Raw genomic sequence first — 19,118 nt, 5'->3', positions numbered from 1 at the left:
TAGTACTGCACATTAAAGACCATAGATCTCTAATCTTTGGCCTTTATGTGCGGCCTGCTGTACCATTTCCTCACTGTCGGCTTTGTGTCAGGGCCACAAATCTGGAGACCCATAAAACCAGACTGACCAGAAGAAGACAACGAGTGAGTGCACAATAACTTGGAGAGGACATTGATGTGTCTTTGCCTGCCATAAATATATCACAGTTTTTAAACCAAACGGCTTTATTGATTGATTTATATAGCTTTTGATTGTATGTATATCATGTGGTAAGTTGTATACAGGAAATGGCCTTTTGTTTAAGTGCACCAAAGTTCTATGTTGCCTGAAATGTAACACAAAAGTTGTGCTTAGGGGTAATTGTTTTCTGGCTACCTTTCAAATTCCTTTCAAGAAATGTTATGCAGCAATAAAATCATTGTACCATGAGTACATCATCACGTAACCATTACGACACAGTGTTTATAGATATTAGGAATAATGTAGGGCTATATCTGTGCTGCTTTATGTGTCAGAAAGAGTCATACAAAGTTCCTGCTGAAGTGAGTTGCCAGTGCAGATTTAAAAAAATATATTTTAATGTCAAATCCTTTTCTTCATATTGTCATTTGGCCAAAACCCAGATGTTTGTGTGCGGCAGTCGTTGCTCACTTTTTCATGAGTTTAGAACTGGTTAGAAACTAACAACTGTTTAGTTAAGTCATTAATTCGGTAAAATAAGCTACAGGATGTGTCTCATAACATTCGGGTGTTTGTCCCTTGGTGCCATTGAGGGAACTGAACAACTACTTACATTTTTTAGCCATAGATGATAGCCAGTATAAAACTGAATGTCTCCCAAAACAAAAAATAAACTTGCTTTTGGCTTTGAGGTGCAGAGACTCATTGTCAACCATTTAACAAGAAGCTGGTCATTGTTTATATTTTTCACCTCTGTTTATCTAGCTGCAGATGTCTTAGTCACATGAGAAATTGACTGTTAAAAAATAGCTGGAGTCCTCTTTTGACATGTTGTTTACTTTGTGTTATGTCATCTTTGAACTCAAAATGTTTTATGTGCCTGTGTTAAGGCTAGATACCTTTTTATTGACGGTGGTAGACGTACAAGATTGTAAACCAAGTGGAACAGTATGAGGAAATCAATGCTCAGCTGTGATTAACACAAAACATGTGAGAGGTTGCTCTCTACAGCTCTCACTGTCAGACATTCAATATTCAAGTTAATAACTTAAAAAGGCGTCGGCCTTCTCTTACAATTGTAGATTTTACAATGTTTTGAGAATTGATGTTGGTAAGTTGTATCATTAGTCTTATACATTTGAGCCCTAGAGTGAGAGCTTAATGAACTACGCAAACCTACCCAAACAATAAAGTCAGTTTATGGTAGAATGTAGGTAGATTTATTACTATCCTGATATGGATTGTTGCTCTCCCATTTGATAGGTGTGGGATGGCAGTAACGCAATTCTGTGATCCGTTGCACCGTGTAAAGACAGAGAAGGCAAACAGTGGACTTGATAAAATACAAGCAGAGAATGTGGTGACTAACTTGAGCAACTTTGTTTGAAAAATAGACCTCTGCTCTTTGGCGTAGACCAACGTCTCATTCAAATGTAGTCATTAGTTGGCTGCTGTTGCTCGCAGTGTGACAGTAATGGCCGTTCATTTGTCTGTCATGCAGGATGTGAAGCTTTCAGCCGAAGTGGAACCGTTCATCCCACAGAAGAAAGGTCTCGAAGGATCCCTAGTCAGCATGAGTCTTTCTGGAGAGGCAGGCGGAGGAGGAGCGGGCGGAGGTATCGGAGGAGGAGGCGGAGGAGGGGTGGAAACCACTCCCATTCCCAGCTACCTCATCACCTGCTACCCTTTCGTCCAGGAGAACCAACCCAACAGGTACTGTCTCTCTGTCACAGTGTGAGGGTGGGGGGCGGGTGTTTGGAAATGGGTGAAACCAAGCGAATGGCATCAGTGGTTCTGGTTCATGACGAGTATGGATTTTGCCAATGCTGTCCACTCTGGCAGAAATATTGCCATTCCTTGTGGTATTGTGGGAAGTCTGGTGTCCCCATTTTGAACCGCCCAAGAACAATCTGCTCTCTTCGCCTTTCTATTTGCAGAATAACTCATTCACTGCACTGTTTACTATTGTAATAATAAGAAAACCACGTTGTGTTTCTCAAAAGAGATCACGATCAGATCCTTTAAACAGTGTATTGAGTTAGAGCAATTAGATTGCTCTGTAGTTAAGTCTGCTAAATTATGAATGGAAACCTCCCCAGAGTTAGAGTTTACATGGAACCACAATCATTGTTTCCAGTGGCTCTTTCTTTGTCCAGAGTGATCTGCTGTATCCTTGCACACATCCGTTCCTTTGTTTCCTTCCCCCCTATTTGAATGCAAGGAAATGCCCGCTGTAGTAGGCTGGCTGAGAAAAAGTCATCTGGGTCCTTATCAACATTTCTGTACACACCCCCTAACAAACTAACCATCATGCACATCACTGCGGCATCACAGATGTTAACCCGGGGAACGTCAGCGCTCTCTTGAGCCCCTTGAATCTTCAGTCTCACCAACATTGATGTAGGTTTAGAGAAAATAAAAACTAAGAAATGTTTAAAATAAGGGAAACAACGTCCACATTTTTTACACAATGTTGTGATTAGTTCAGGATGTCGCGAGTATGTGAGTTTCTTAACATTGAGTGTCTGCCAATACAAAGTCTAACTTTCTATTTCTTTTTAATCTCTTCCTTTCCCACATAACTCTGGTGCACACATTAAATTGACCTACAATAACATTTGACAGCTATATCATTTTTCAGTATTAAGACAATTTAACCTGCATCACAGCCTTCCTTTTATGGTTTCATATAATGTTTTGTAGATTGTCCTGCAGTATTTTGTATAATATCCATTGGGAGAGGAGTGTCATTCTGGTAATGTTGTCGCAGGATATGTTGGATTGAATTTGGACAGCCCCTCAATCCCTAACTGCCACAAATAGTGAAAATGCTGTTGTCAACCATAAAAAAATTCACTGAAATAGAGAGGTGAAGTCTCGCCCCTACCGGTGGACCACCATGGGACCTTATTTTAGAAAAAATATGAACGGTAGTCATTGGAGAGAGTTAAAAAATGTTTTTATCCTGTTTGAATTGTGCCATGAATCACACAAATAATGTTTGTCAATTTAAAACATAATTTTGCAAGTCAAGAAAATTCGTTGATCATAGCTAGGTTAGCTAGCTAGCTAGTGTTGTATATGACGTATATTGTGTGAGACGAGAGATGTAGTTCACTGAGCGGTTTCACACAAAACTAAATGATACTCTGACAAATTGCAACTTTCTTGACTTGCAAAAATATGTTTCAAATTAACAGGTCCCTCGGGGTCCACCAGAAGGGGAGGGACTTCGCCTCTCTTTAGACAACAAAACAATAAAAAATTTAAATCCAGAATCACTCAAAGCACTGGCAGAGACAAATTATTTGATCTTGGTTGCTCGTCTTAGTTGAAAGAGTAGAATATCAGAAGTAATTTAACATGTTGCCTCTCTTCTCCTTCACAGGCAACATCCGATGTATAATGGAGGAGAGCTGCGCTGGCAGCAGCCCAACCCCGGCCCTGGTGGTTCATACCTGGCCTACCCTATCTTGTCTTCACCCCAGCCTCCTGTCTCCAATGACTACACTTACTACCAGATTATGCCTGCTCCATGCCCACCTGTGATGGGCTTCTACCAGCCCTTCCCTGGCACTTATGCGGGTCCCGTGCAAGCTGGAGTGGTCAACCCCGTCTCAGCAGACGTCGGTGAAAGACCACTGCCTCTGGGGCCGGCATATGGGATGGCCAGTCAGAGGGGGAGAGGGATGGTCCGACCTAATGTTCTCCCAAAGGTACAGAAGGTCAACGGCCTTATTGTGATGCTGTCACATTGACATCATATGTTGTTTGTATCACTAAATAGCGTCCCTCCTCATCCTCAATCTAGTTAATGAGCATGCCCTGCCTCTTTTTCTTCCTCCTACAGCAACAGTTGGGTGTGTGCCAACCTCCAAGGGGTCGCCGGCCTCCAACCAGGAGTGTGGCTGTGCAGAAGGAGGTGTGCACCTTGGGGCCTGATGGAAGGACCAAGACGGTCATGCTGGTGGATGCAGCACAGCAGACCGGTAAGAATACTGCGGCAATAATTAAATATACATCCAAGTCCTGCAATGCAGGGTGTATGCAGATTTTAAAAAACAGAAAGTCTGCCAACTAAATATTAGAGTTGTAGCTGTGGTTAATTGCAAACGTCAGTAATGTTCTTCAGTCCTGTGGCTGAAAGGAAGCTGACGTGAAAACATTCCAGACTTTGTTAAAGTTGTCTGCTTTGCCTGTGAACAAGAGGACACAATGTCGGTGTCTGTCACACAGGTTGATGTTGATGGTGTTTGTGCATAACTTCTGAAAGAACTGGAATGCAGAGCATCCAGTTGGAGAGGTGAACATGTGTGCAGCTCGTGATGACACCAGTGATTTCTTTGTTCTTGAGAAAGCTAATGAACCTGTGTAAATAGTTTGGCTTCTCAATTGTTGTTTTATGTCACCTGAAAGACGTCATACAAAGTAAACTCGGTCCAAGTTTGTGGTTAATGAGTCTCCACTGATTCACCTGCAGAAGTTATTGTCATTTTTTATGAACACTTGTTATGTTAGTGCTGGTAGCAGTTTAATTCCACTTTGTAACACTGTGTAACAAGATCATTTCAGGTCTAAGCTTCTCTTACTTTGTCCTCAGATTTCCCAGGTGAGGTGTCAGGGCGATGTGCTGCTGAGCGGGCTAGTCCCCTGCTGTGGAAGAACCGAACAAAGAGGAGACGGGCATCCCATCCAGCTGAAGGCTACAATGAGCAGGGCGCCAGTGAGGCAGATATAGACAGCGATAGCGGCTACTGTAGCCCTAAACACAACCAGGCTGCAGGAGTAACGCAACGAACGGCGGAGAATACAGCAGCAGCCACAGTAAGTTGGCTGCTTACCGTCAGCTCCAGAGCCAACAGACTTACAGTAAATTGAAGAATTTGTGTTAACTCTTTCCCCGTTCCATTGCATTCACTTCACAACAAGTTCTTTCTACAGTAGTTTGTTGCACAACCTGCATATTTTATGGTCAAGTGGACTGAGACTCACAGTAATGTGATGAGTCTTTCGTGGTAGAGTAATGAAATCATTTTGCAACATGTAGCCATACGCCTACATTATACGCCTGCATTACGCACCGTACCGTGTCGCACACTCCCCGTCCCCCCGGCGTAGTTTCAGCTGAGATCAATGTTATCAATAAGACCTTTAACTAATAATTCTGCAAAACAGCAGCTCCTAGATTCTGGTTTGGTGCCATCGACAAGGTTTGAAACTCATTGTAAACATGTGAAATATAAAATAAAGATAGCTATGCAGACAGAAAGTCAGGAAGTAGGCAGTTGAATATTCTTAAATAATAATTTTTCCTTAAATTAAGTTTGTCAGGTAGTGCTTTGCCTGCTCCGATCTTAAGTACCCCTCCAAAAAAATAAATTAAATAAATAGGTCGAGGTAGGCTATTATATTGAATACTACTACTGAATACATTTTTTTTTTGCAACAGCTACATATCAAGTCTACAAGCTGAAGAAAAGAAAATGAAAAAAATGCTTTACTGGAATACATAAAAGTGCTTTTTTTTTTTAAATGTACAATAGCAGGTAGGAATTTATTTTAGAAAATGTATTTATCTATTTAGAGCATCAGATTGTAGCTGAACTTAATTGGATTGCTGGCTGAAAGTGGATATCGCACAATAAGTTCGTTGCCTAAGTGGAGTACACTTTGAATCACTTTATCATAAAAGTGCTAATAAATATTACGGTCACGGCAGTTTCTTGAATGGTAGAGGTCATACATATTGTATACCAGAGAGAACAACTAGGACATGTCACAACAATATGATACAGACACTTGTGTAACAGCAATGTACAGAGCACTGGGAGCGGTGTAATGTAGTCCTTAAATTACCCTTGTTCTCACAGTGGTATTGGCACATATAACACACACTACGTATCTCAACTTGTCTTTTTTTCTCTCCCCTCTCCCTATTTTCTGCGTTGTATAGGGAGTAGAGGCTGGTGTTATGACAGGTGAGTTTTATTACAACATGTTTTGAACATCTTCACATTGTGCTTTCATAGCCATATTTCTTATGCATCCTGTTTATAATATATTATAACCCTTTTCTCTCACTTTTCGTTCACTAGCAGGTACCTGGGTAAATGTAGCCTCTCAGGCTACCCCGAAGTCCTGGGGGGACAGGAACGGCCAGTTTCACAGAGCAGACCAGAGGAAGAATCCTGAACAGAGAAACTTCTCACAGGTACAGTAGATCTCACTGGAGCAGACGCTGAGTAAAAGGTTGCTGTATGTCAGGGGAACAACTATGGTATTAAGTAATGAGACTAGATAAAATGCAATTCATTTTGGCGTAAAGGCTCCGTCCTGTGAGTCACACTAAAGTTACTAAGCAGAAGATGAGGAGGGATCAATGTACAGTAGGGCTGCAACGATTATTTTCATTATTGTTGAATCTGTCGATTATTTTCTTGATTAATCGAGTAGTTGTTTGGTCTTTAAAATGTCAGAAAAAGGTGAAAAATGTAGATCAGTGTTTCCTAAAGCCCAAGATGACGTCTTCAAATGTCTTGTTTGGTCCACAACTCAAAGATATTCAGTTTACTGTCATAGAGGAGTAAAGAAACCCGAAAATATTCACATTTCAGGAGCCGGAACCAGAGAAACCAGACTCTTTTTCTTAGAAAATTAATCACACTGATTAATCGATGATCAAAATAGTTGGCGATTAATTAATTGTTGCCACTCTAAGAAGAGCAGTTGTCAGGAACAGCACACATGTATATATTAGTGTTGTGGAGGGAACAAAAATGCACCTAGACAACAAATTAGCAGTAGTTTAGCAACAGCTGAAGACAGTGGTATCAACAGAATCAATAGCCATGTGAGTAAAACAGTTGGTGCCAACATTTTCTTAATCAGAAAGTGATGTGCAATATTAGCATCCCTAATTGGCTGTAATTAGATTCATGTCTGACAGCTCTGAGAAATACTTAACCTTTATGTAGTATTACAATTACATGAATCATTGGCATACTACTGTTGTTGATTTGGTGGCATTTGAAGATGGAAGTTCTTCAGCAGAGGGATATCAAAACTCTTCGCCAGTTCCAAATACACATCACTCACATAATGCACATCTGTCCATCAAACACAGTCAATAAACAATTTAAACAAAACAATACAGCCATTCACAGGGGTACATACATGAGTCAACCTATTGGGAAACTTTCATGAGCAGGAAAAAAATCACCAGCAGCAATAGTGTTACTGAGCCGCTTAGATTAGCTTGTAAGTTTTGCTATGTTCGCTCTTGCCTCCTTTCCTACCATGTTTCCCTCACGTTACAGTATGTGCACAGAGGGCAATAACCTTATAGAATACCAGTGGTACCCTGTTTGACCTCTGTGCTCTCCGTCCATCTCTGCCTTTCAGGATTTCCACAGTGGCTATGCCGGGCGTGCACCGCCCAACCAGTCAGAACAAAGGCTGCAGCCAGCAGTGGTCACTGGCACTGAGCTCACCCCAGAGCCCCTCTACTTTGAGGTGAGAGAAGGTTTCTCATTTCATTGTAATGAATTCTCAGTGCAGCAATGTCACCATCACATCCATTATAGATTTATTTTAGGCAGAGTTTATTTGTTGTGCTAAAATGTTTTCTATATGTTTGTCAGGATGAAGATGAGTTCCCAGATCTTGCCACTGGAGCGGCCGCCCAACGCAACACCAAACCAGAATCTAGTGCAGCCCAGACACACGCGCAACATAAACTGCACAAAAACCTGGTAAGGGAAGGACAACTGTCTATGAAGGCTCTCTGTGTTATGTACTGACTGTTTCCAGGACTTACTAAATACTAGGGGTGTGTATCTGTAAGGATGTGATATACTGCAATTCAAAGCAGCTTCAATACAATTTGATTCAGCTGCACTTAGGATTTGGTATTTGTGCTTTTTAATAATAAGTGTGATTAAAATAATGTATTTATTTCCTTTTTATTTCAAATACTAAATCAGAAAAGTATGTCTTCTAAACTAACAAAATGATCATTTTACCCCAAGAAAATGATGACAATGTAATGTTTCTAAGTGTCTTCTTAATTTGTTGGGTCTCATACTGTCAGCTACCACACTGGTTTCTCCTCATCTCCCACTGCATTCACTGAGAACCCAAGAGCAAGACACTGTAGGCTTCGTCATATTTTTTTATTGACCAGTTGACTTACCGTCAGCTGAGCATGTTGTCTTGTTCGTCTCAGTAGCAACCACCCGAACACGACCTGACCCGCAAACCGCCAGCTTTATGCATTACAGTAGCACAATTGTCAGGACTGAGGCAGATGGCTGAGCACTGCGGCTGTGTGTGTGCGAAATGTTTCTGTAACTTATTAATAACTTACTCTGAGCGCTGCTTTGTCACCCCAGGAGTTGGGTCGACTCGCTGTCTTAATAAACACCATCGCTATTGTGAAAGCACGGTTTGTTTACTGTTCCGTCATGAATCAGATTCCGATGTCAAAACATTCGTTCCGCATCACATCCCCCCCGTCATGCGCGCCACACGCTTTGAGAACAACTGCTGTAAATAAACAAATAAACATAGCTCAGTAACAGTTTTGCTTTAAACCGGGAGACACTTGGAAGTAGCGTTAGCTGCGTTACTTGTCTTGTGTTGACTGCTCCTCCTGGTAAGTTTACTGTTAGCGTACATGTCACCTTTTTAAGTTAGTAGCAAGGCGTGTAGTGCCCCAGGAGTATTTTTTTAATTTTTTTTATTTATCTTTTATTTAACCAGAAAGGGCCCATTGAGATACGCAGCAAGTAAATATACAAATACTAACAGGGCCGATAACATCTCAACAAAAATACAAGTACAAATGGGAACAGATACAATCACAATGAAAAACATACCAAAACATAACAACAGACACAAAACGCATAGGAATCAGTAGCTAAAATAATCAAGGCCAAATAATGGCATTTGTTAAAAGCATTTTAAAATACCTCTGCATGTTTTGAAGACTGCAAATGCGATGTAAACATCAGGCAGCATTGTATGCGGTGGTACTGAAATTTCTTTTGTGTGAATGTTGTGGACCCTTGATTATGTGGACATTATGTGGATTATATGGCACACGAAGCATTCACTGACTCACACACAGGTATTCGGCAAAGAAGTGCAGAGGGAGAAAGCACTTTGGAAATATTGTTTTTAACAGATTTATTGATTTTTTGCAATTTGGGTCAGATCTGTGTTTGTGGATCTATGCATCTAATATCAGACTCTTGTAGCGGTTCATCTTTACACCCTTACTAAATGATAATTTGTGTCTCTACACGCATCACAGCTGGATAACCTGCCAGAAAACTCCCCTATCAACATTGTGCAGACACCCATCCCCATCACCACCTCTGTTCCCAAGAGGGCCAAGAGCCAGAGGAAGAAGGCTCTGGCTGCTGCGTTGGCCACTGCCCAGGAGTACTCTGAAATCAGCATGGAGCAGAAGAAATTACAGGTATAAACTATATCAGCTGATCATGTAGGATGGGGTCAGACTGAACTGTTTGAATGTTGTGGCTTGTTGATGCCCTGTTTCATCAGTTCTGATGCTCCCCACTGCCTGGCCTATCATTACCATTTTGATCTTCAGTTGTATTTGACTGGTTCATTGGTGTGACCTTGTTCTGTCTTTCCTTCCCTCACCCAACAGGAGGCATTCACCAAAGCAGCAGGGAAGAAGAGTAAAACCTCTGTGGAGCTGGACCTGGGAGACATGCTGGCAGCTTTGGAGAAACACCAGCAGGCTATGAAGGCCCGACAACTCAACAATACCAAGCCACTGTCTTTTACAGGTATTCATAAACCCAATCAGACATCAACAGGTGGTTTAAGAAAATAAACAAATATCTTACAATTAGGGATGTCACAATACCAGAAATTTAGTAGTCGATACAATACCGGTGAAATTCCATGATTCTCAATACCCAATTCAATAAAAAATACACTCCTTTATTACTGTTTGCATACTGTTTTTTGTTAGAAAGTTAAACAGGTCATAATTTTCTCTCTTATATTTTATATTATCTTCAACACAGATTTGTTGTTTGCAATGTAGCATTATCAGGGAAAAAATAGGGTGCATCCCCTGGACGCGTCAATAGTGAGTTTACTGCGTCCAAAACACATTTTCTATCAACAACGGGACGACGTTAGTCTCGAGCCCTAACGGTGCCTGCGGTACTGTAGAAAAACGAGTACCGCCACGTTTTCAGAATTTTGCCATCGTCTTGGTACCGAAGTATCGGTTCTCGTGATATCCTTACTTACGATACAACTGCAGTAAATGACAATATTGAGTTTAAGTATGTATCATTGTTAACCAAATATCCTATGAAGTACCTTTCATTCAGTGTTAGGAAATGTATCATCATCATTTTTAGGTGCCCGAATGTGTAGTTTTTCTGTGTTTTTGGCTAATTCTGCAGAAACTCTGGTATTGTTGTGCCTTTGTAAATGTCCCCATGAAACCATGTTTAAAAATATAGTGCCTGTCAGACTCACAAAACACATAATAATAATAATTTTCTTTTAACTTACATGTAGACATATTCCTGTTCTGCCTGTATACTAACTTTGTTGTCCTTCTCTCCAGTTGGAACAACAACTCCATTCCACGTTTCAGGCTCGACCAGCGTGGCGTCCATGTTGAAGGGTCATCAGCAGCCGTACTCAGCTCCACACAATTCCCTGGATTCCACTGCACCCCGTAAGAGAGGCAAGGAGAGAGAGATCCCCAAAGTCAAACGACCTACGGCTCTTAAGAAGGTTAATGATTTATGTTGAAGTTAATCATTTAGGAGAGGTTGGAGAAAGATGCTATTTACATGAATATTGGTAAAAAGAATGAAGATCTTTGAACCTGCAAATCTTTTTTAAGTGCTATTTTTTGTTCTGTGTTTCAATAGATTATCTTGAAGGAACGTGAAGGGAAGAAAGGGAAGACGAGTGTAGAACAAGAGTCTTCAGGCCTGGAGGAGCATGGGGATGAGTGTTTACAGTTTACTGATGATCTTGCACGAGAGCCTGCCTCCCAAGAAGGTGAGGGTCATTTTTTATTAAGAAGTGAAAACTATTGGGTGTGTACCCAATTTATTTTTATCCATGAGACATTTTCTGATTGTTAATTCTTGTCTGCTGTTTTTACCACAGACAATGGCCTGAGTATGCCCAGTGATGCGTCCCTCTCCCCGGCCAGTCAGAACTCTCCATATAGCATCACTCCAGTGTCCCAGGGCTCTCCTGCCAGCTCTGGCATCGGGAGTCCCATGGCCTCAAACGCCATCACCAAGATCCACAGCCGACGTTTCAGAGAGTGAGTACACACTTTCACCCCGCATGGAGTGAGAAACTGAATATTTAGCAGGGAAGACCTTTTGTAGGAATCCTTGGCATTGGGATGTCTCAAAAATGTACAAAAATGGTTCGCAAAGCAAATACTTCTCCCACTAAGAAACCAGAGCCTTGGCTGCGAGAAGCGTGCTCTGGAAGTTAACGGCTGTTTTTAAGGGCGGAACTGTACAATAAAGAATTGTAGAGTAAGGCACAGATGCCAAGCACATTGTCCCTTCTTAGCAAAAATGTATGCCAGTGGTCACAAACACAGCTTTGTCCCTTTGTGTCCTCAGCTGTAGGCCTATTGTCCCAGCCCACCCTTCTCTAACATACTTTGCATTTAAAGCCTCCAAAAGGCCTCTGTAGCCAAACTCCTCCTCTCAGCTCTGACCGGCAGGACACTTGTTCCTCAGGCCACAATACGTCGATCTCCCCATTAGATATTTCATCAATCCACAGAGCTACTGGGAGCCTGCATGCTATATGATGGCTCTGGTCAGATAGCAATAAAGTGTAATAGCATAAACATCATCAACAAGCAGTTAAACAAAGTCGTCATGAACTTTAATATAAACTTTGAGTGAGTCATTTTAAGAAGACCAACAAAGATTAAAGCCTCATAGGGCTTCAACAATCATTTTCATCATAGACTGCTTGATGGTTATTTTTTTAATCATGAAATGTCAGCAGGGCTGGGAAATATGTCAATATTATATCGATATCGTGATATGAGACTAGATGTTTGATTTTCTCCCTAACACCCAGTTCCAAATGTCAGAGAAAAGTAGAAAATGCCCAAATGCCCATCACAATTTTCTGAATCCCAAGTTGACACCATCAAATTGCTTGTTTTGTTGGACCAACACTCCAAAACCTAAAGCTATTCAATTAACTGTTGTATAAGACAAAGAGGAGCAACATATCATCACAATTTAGAGGCTGCAACAAAAGAATGTTTATTGTTTTGCTTGAAAAAATATTTTCTCGATCATCAAAATTCTGAGATTCTTTTTTTGTCAACTGACTAATTGATTAATAAACCAATCGTTTAAGTTCTAAACATTTTGCAGCATTATTTGTGCTAATTAAAGGTGCTCAATACAAAATTCAGTTTTATTGCCTCCACATGGCTCTCAACATGGCGACAGCTGAGCCAGTGGATCGTAGCTAACAGTGCAAACAACGGCAACAGTGCTGACAGAGATAACACTGTTTACCTGAGGGGGAGCCGGAAGGTGGGCACTATGTCTCTGCGACGACGATGCAATCGGTCAGGACGGCGTTATCACCTGTAACCGCCGTATGAGTGCAGTGCAGAGCGGCTGCTGTGAGCTAGCTAGTTCATTCTCTGCTCAGGTAGACATTACTCTTCTGTATCTTTACATAGCAAATAGTTGTTTGCTGCTGTGTTAATGCTCTGAATATCGTATAGAGAAACTTTAATGGCAACTGTCATTGTTACCTTGGTAGCCACCCAAAAGATGAAAACACTTTTTTGAACATCTGCAACCTCCATTATTTTTACCGTCCTACTCTTTCTTCTGCAGGTACTGTAACCAAGTGCTGAGTAAGGAGATCGATGAGAGCGTGACTATGCTGTTACAGGAACTGGTTCGCTTCCAGGAGCGGGTCTACCAGAAGGATCCTACCAAGGCCAAATCCAAACGCCGCCTGGTCATGGGTCTCAGAGAGGTCACCAAGCACATGAAGTTGAGCAAGATTAAGTGTGTCATCATCTCTCCCAACTGTGAGAAGATCCAGGCCAAAGGTAAAGAACTGGAGTCTGACCACCTGAGCTATAAACATGTTTAAATCGGCTATAATCAATATTTTTAGGATAACAATGTATCAAATGACAATGTGCATGTAGTTATGAACCTACAGAGTATTATCACCTTAATCTGCAGCTCCCCTCAACCTTTCAGAGCTTTATAGTGAGTCTAAGTTGGCAGAACCCAATAAGTAGGGATAATGTACAGCGAGCCGGTCATTGTTGTGAAATAAACCCTGACAGGGTCTTGCATCGCCCTGAAGGGGTTTATTCCACAACAATGACCGGCCAGATCATTATTCCGCTTATTACACAGCTACTTACTTAAGAAATCAATAATTTGACACAAAAACGGTCCGCCAGAGTCCAACATCAGAACTGCGCCCATAGCAACAATCTGTTATACATGGCAACGGTTTGCAATAAAGAAATAACAAACCATAGAACGCTGTGATTGACCAATCAGAATCGAGTGTTCAACAAAGCCGTGTAATAATGAGTGGATATTGGACTTGCATTCACCAGGTGTCCAGAAATACCACTCCAGATGAATGATAATGTTGCTCTGTAAGTGCTGGATGTGTAAATAAGCACCTGTTAGCTAAAGAGTTTTCCATATCAACTAAAAAGGTGATGATAGGTCAATGTTGTGCTCACAACTTGTTTCCGCTGCTCCCAAGTGGGCAAAAAGTAATTGCAAGTTTAAATTTTCTCACCAGAGGGCTTACACTGTGTACAAACCCAGCAGTCACATATTAATATATGTGTGTAGCTCCCAGGCCCGACTTGAATATTCCCAAAACGGCAGGTTTTTGCACTTTGGTGTTCAAGTAACTAGCTGGTATCTTCTGTTGTTTTTCTTAATATATTTTCTCTACTTTGATACTGTGTTGCAGGTGGTTTGGATGAAGCTCTGTATAATGTAATTGCCATGGCGAGGGATCAGGAGATCCCGTTTGTGTTTGCCTTGGGCAGAAAAGCTCTCGGACGCTGCGTCAACAAACTAGTGCCTGTTAGTGTGGTTGGCATTTTCAACTATTCTGGAGCTGAGGTAAGTCGTCTATTTACCAGGTGAATGAACAAATCAAATGTATACAGTAGTTGTCAATATAGAGCTGTAGAAACACAGGATCGTCTCTCAGCATCTTATGTTTGTATGCCTTTTTCTAACTTGGTTAAACCTCCTTCAGGGTCTCTTCAACCGCTTGGTGTCTCTGACAGAAGAGGCTAGGAAGGCCTACAAGGACATGGTGTTAGCTCTGGAGCAGGAGCAGGCCGAAGAGGCTATGAAAAATGACAAGAAAGTCCCTCACCACATGGGGCACTCCCGTAACCACTCTGCTGCTTCTGCTATTTCCTTTTGTTCCATCTTTTCTGAGCCTATTTCAGAGGTCAATGAAAAGGAGTACGGTAAGCGCCCTCATTTTCTGTCATAGATTTTTAGGGTTATCTGTAATCAGTGGTGGAAGACGTATTCTGGTCTTTAACTTAAGTAAAAGTGATACGATCTTTTTGCGATTTTAAACATTTTGCGATATGCTGAATATTGTGATAAGCTATATTGCGATGTATTGCTTGACAGAGTAGCGGATTGTTATGAGTTTAAAAGTGTAAATAATCAAAGATCAATACTTGATGTCTGTGTATCGATACAATATTGCCACGCAAAATATCACGATAATATGCTGTATACATTTTTTTCCCCACCACTAAAAAGTACCAGTTATGGAGCATAACACATCTATTAACTCCTTCAGAGACCAACTGGAGGAGTATGGTGGAGACTTCAGATGCCCTGGAGCCTATAGAGGCTGAGCCGATTCGCCCTGCACCTTCCACCGCCACCCAGAAAGACAGTGAGACCCTGGCTGCCTCCACCAACGCCGCCTCGCCAGGCTCCGCTGCTCCCCAGCCCAGAGCGGCGCCTCCGACACTGACACAGGGTACCAGTGAGAGAGACGAGGTCCGGGTTGACGACCGGCTGGAGCTGGCCTCCCAGCAGAGCACGGAGACAGGCTCACTGGATGGGAGCTGCAGGGGCCCGCTGAACTCCTCCATCACCTCCACCACCTCCACCCTGGTACCCGGGATGTTGGAAGAGGCAGAGGAGGAGGAAGAGGAGGAGGAGGACTACACTCCCGAACCTATTGCTGTGGAGGTGCCCACCCTCAGCAGCCGCATTGAATCCTGGGTGTCAAAGACGCTGGAAAACCTGCAGCTGGGGAAGAGCCAGGAAAGTACGGAAGAGGAGGAGGAGGAGGAGGAAGATGATGAGGAGGAGAGAGTGCAGAGTGAAGAAGAGGAGGACCTCGATTCAGCGGACATCACTGAGACGACGACCGATGGCAAAGAGCAAGTGGAGGCGAAGAAGGTCACCGGTTGATGTCTCCTCCTCCTCTCTCTGTTCTTACATCCACTCATGTCCTCTGTTGCTCTCACATCCTTCCTCACAGCAACCAGCAGCTTTTCTCCTTCGTCTCTAACCCCTGACACCAGACATAATCTCAGGTATCCAACCAACTGACCAACACTCACACGCATTACAGAGAAGCTGACCAACTTACCAACACACAGCGTTGCAGACCAAACGGCAACTAACACAGTCTGAGGGATAATCGTCATCGACACTCTTTGTCATTTAAAAGGATGCCCTCACGTCTTCGGCCCATAACCTGCTACACTTGAATTCAGAGGGAAGTTTTTGACTTTCCTCCTCCGAAGCTGAACTCTATTAGAGTCAGGGACCTTTCTGGGAGCAAGTGCTTAAAAAAAATGTTGAACTGCTGTCTGTAGCTCACAGAGGAGGGAGGTTGGAACCTTTCAGCTCCCATCTTAACTTCATACAGAGCTCAGAAAGTTTACAGCTCTGCAGTATTTGTGTGCGTGTGTGTGTGTGTGTGTGAGTGTGTGTGTGTGTGTGTGTTTACAGGCACATAGTTTGCATTTATTTTTGCTGTGTTCTTTAGCTTTATCTTTGTAAATAATGCGTGTTTTTTTCACCATGAGGAAAGGAAAGACATGCATTTCTTAATTACGTCTTGGTTGATATTTAGCTTTCCTCACAGAATATTACAGTGTCAGGGGGGGTTCTGTCTTTCTACCAAAACCACTCCCACCCGTCAGTCTTCAGAGACCCTGTTCACACCTGGTATTAACATGTGTCCTGAGTGATCGAATCACAAGTGGACGGCTATAAATACGTCTGTTCACACATGGCATTAGAATGCGTCTCCACATGCGTCTTGAGTGACCACTTGTGATCCGATCTCACTCCGATCTCACTAAACACACGGCTAATACAGCAGATACATGAATATTGAATATATTATATACATGATTGAATGTTAGTAGTAATATCCTACATATTTGTGAATTCAGGTACATTTTATTAACATCAAAATAAAAGTTTATTGTACCGGCGGTCCCCAAGGACCTCCCTGCTGCCGACACCACTGCATTTGCCAGGCAACAACGGGGTGCAGAGCTCCAGAGAGCCGGGGATGAGAGAGCGAGCGAGCGGGTGGGCGTGCAAAGCACCGGAACAAAAACACAGACACATCACAGACAGCATGATAATAAGGCACTTTGCGTGCCTAGTCTGATAGTCTGTAAACTATGTAGCCTATAAATAACAGATATTTCAATAAAATACAGTAGAGCACAGAAGCCGTTTCCGTGCAACAGGACAGACAAACATTCGCGTCTGCATGGCCTATTCACCCTAGGAGCGCAGAGACCCGCGGATCCCAGCGGGACGTCAGTTGAGTAGTCAGTCCTTCAATGTGGCCCAGGACACATTCGTGTACACACTACTAAAAGAATGTGGTCATATGTGGCCCAGACCACCTCTGAATGTGGTCTGAAAGATCTGATCTCAATGTGTCTGGAGTACGTTCACACCTGCACTCATAGCTGTCCTGTTGTGATCCGATCACCCAGGACGCATGTTAATACCAAGTCTGAACAGGGCCGGAGAGTGTTTTTTAATGTTCAAATAATAAGTGTCCCATTCTGTATTCAGATGATTCAGATGACTTTAACTTCTAAGAAGCAAAACAAGCTTTGTGTATATAACCTCGTCTATATGGTTCTACTACAGTATATAATAGTTTGTCATATTGATCTTGCCTGGTGTGAAACTATTCTGGTTGTTTTTCCTCTGACTGGAATTGTCTTGAGTTCCCAGATGCTGTGTGTGCTTCATAAATTTTGTTCCTGTTGTTCCTCTGGTGGTGTTTGTTCTCTGATTGGGGGGGGCGTGCTCTCATGCTGTCTCTTAGGTTAGAGACCTAACACCATTTTTAGAAGCCCAAACATTGAGATATTTTAAGTCTTTCCAACCAGAAAAATATTGTTCAAGTGTTTCGTTATAGTTTATGACAATATGAAAGAATCAGGTTACTGGAAAGTGTCTCTAAGTCATTGTTTTTACCAGTGTTCACTCTATTTCCTTTAAAAATGCCACTTAAATCAAATCGACCAATAGGACGAGCAGGTGTTTACTGCTATTCATGAAGTCTATTAATGCCCAAGTTGACAAAAAAAAATCAGATATGGTTGTTTACAAATGAAATCAATCCTCGTACAGCTGAGACGCTCCCTCATCGGGGTAAAGTCACCACTAGAAGTCGTCACAAAGTCATTCACACACTAATGATAAATCCTTGTAAATACAAGTGTACAAAAGAGATTTTGATTTTGCATTGTATTAAAAAAAAAATACAATCATCCTGTTCTTAAGTTTTAACATTTTAACAGTTGGAATCCAATTTGATAATGGTATTTGATAGTGAATCATAGTGAGATTTCAGCCAGTCAATGACAACGATGATGCGGTGTGTGTAAATGCAGTATGCCGGGCTGTATGCAATGTGAAGCCCAGCGTCCTGAATATCATACTTGCGATTATGAAAAGTATTTCTAGTTTGATAACAGGTACGCTGTGTGTCGGCTTTTTGTTGCTCCATCAAAGTGTTTGAAGTATGTTCGTTGACAGCAAGTGTGTTTCTTTGCACTATGTAAATACAGTACTGGTAAAGGTCTTGTAACTAATGTGAACAAAAAACAACAAAACAAAAAATCGGTTCAATGAAGAACTTTTTTCAGCGTGTTCCTCGTCTTTATATGGATATTTAAGACCGTCTCCTTCAGACTGTGCATCACTAGCAACATTGTTATAGGCTGTTTCTCATAATCCTGTTATCGCTCTTAACCTATATGAACTGATGATTAACATCATTAAAATGTTGTTTAAGTAAGTCTTTTGACTGTTGACTGTTTCATCAGCATGTACACGATTTAGAGAGCTGAAATAGGTAATGAATCCACTTTCTTTTTTTCTTTTTCTTTTTCTTTTTTAACAGAAATGTTTATTCACTTTTTTACATCTGGAATATACATAACTGCTTTGTCTGGAAATGGAAAAAAATGGAACTAGTCACAGTTCGGCAAACAAACATGATTACAATTCTAAATCATGGCATCATGTGCATCCACATAGAGAGGAGTCTCAAAAAAAGAAGGAGAAAATAAACAAAAATACCTTTAAAAAAATTATGGGCTCTGAGAAAATGCAACAGGTATTTTTTTTTTTTGGACAAAATGAGGCATCAATTATTCAAGAAAATAGTCCTCAGATAATTCATTATTCAAATAATTGTTAGTTTTGGGCCAAGATTGCAGTTTTACTAACTGGCCACTAGGAAGGGACAAAACTCTGCTGTGCACTATTGTATGAAGACTTGTCTTTTCTTTATATTATCACACCCAGCTTATTTATATATAATATGCAGTTAAGTTATCTGTAATG

General features: G+C 41.6%; 1 protein-coding gene across 4 annotated transcripts in view; it reads left to right on the top strand.

Moving 5' to 3' along the window:
- The window catches only part of secisbp2l (SECIS binding protein 2-like), a 90,688-nt gene extending 72,121 nt beyond the window's left edge, over positions 1–18,567 (top strand). For 2 of the 4 annotated variants that reach the window (XM_037795787.1, XM_037795814.1), the window contains 17 exons: positions 1,682–1,893; positions 3,569–3,896; positions 4,031–4,169; positions 4,781–5,004; positions 6,134–6,158; positions 6,276–6,391; positions 7,582–7,692; positions 7,821–7,931; positions 9,494–9,661; positions 9,857–9,998; positions 10,799–10,971; positions 11,112–11,244; positions 11,356–11,518; positions 13,086–13,306; positions 14,206–14,360; positions 14,500–14,719; positions 15,067–15,692. In XM_037795787.1, coding sequence (XP_037651715.1) covers positions 1,682–1,893; positions 3,569–3,896; positions 4,031–4,169; positions 4,781–5,004; positions 6,134–6,158; positions 6,276–6,391; positions 7,582–7,692; positions 7,821–7,931; positions 9,494–9,661; positions 9,857–9,998; positions 10,799–10,971; positions 11,112–11,244; positions 11,356–11,518; positions 13,086–13,306; positions 14,206–14,360; positions 14,500–14,719; positions 15,067–15,692 — 3,267 coding nt within the window. Of the gene's footprint in view, positions 1–1,681; positions 1,894–3,568; positions 3,897–4,030; positions 4,170–4,780; positions 5,005–6,133; positions 6,159–6,275; positions 6,392–7,581; positions 7,693–7,820; positions 7,932–9,493; positions 9,662–9,856; positions 9,999–10,798; positions 10,972–11,111; positions 11,245–11,355; positions 11,519–13,085; positions 13,307–14,205; positions 14,361–14,499; positions 14,720–15,066 lie in introns of all 4 variants that reach the window. The other 2 variants (XM_037795796.1, XM_037795805.1) reach the window with 2 other exon arrangements.
- Positions 18,568–19,118: the final 551 nt, after the last annotated feature.

Source organism: Sebastes umbrosus, chromosome 2, assembly GCF_015220745.1.
Source record: "Sebastes umbrosus isolate fSebUmb1 chromosome 2, fSebUmb1.pri, whole genome shotgun sequence".
Taxonomy (NCBI): domain Eukaryota; kingdom Metazoa; phylum Chordata; class Actinopteri; order Perciformes; family Sebastidae; genus Sebastes; species Sebastes umbrosus.
The sequence above is the reverse complement of the archived record's forward strand: the minus strand, read 5'-3'. Positions and strand labels throughout refer to the sequence as shown.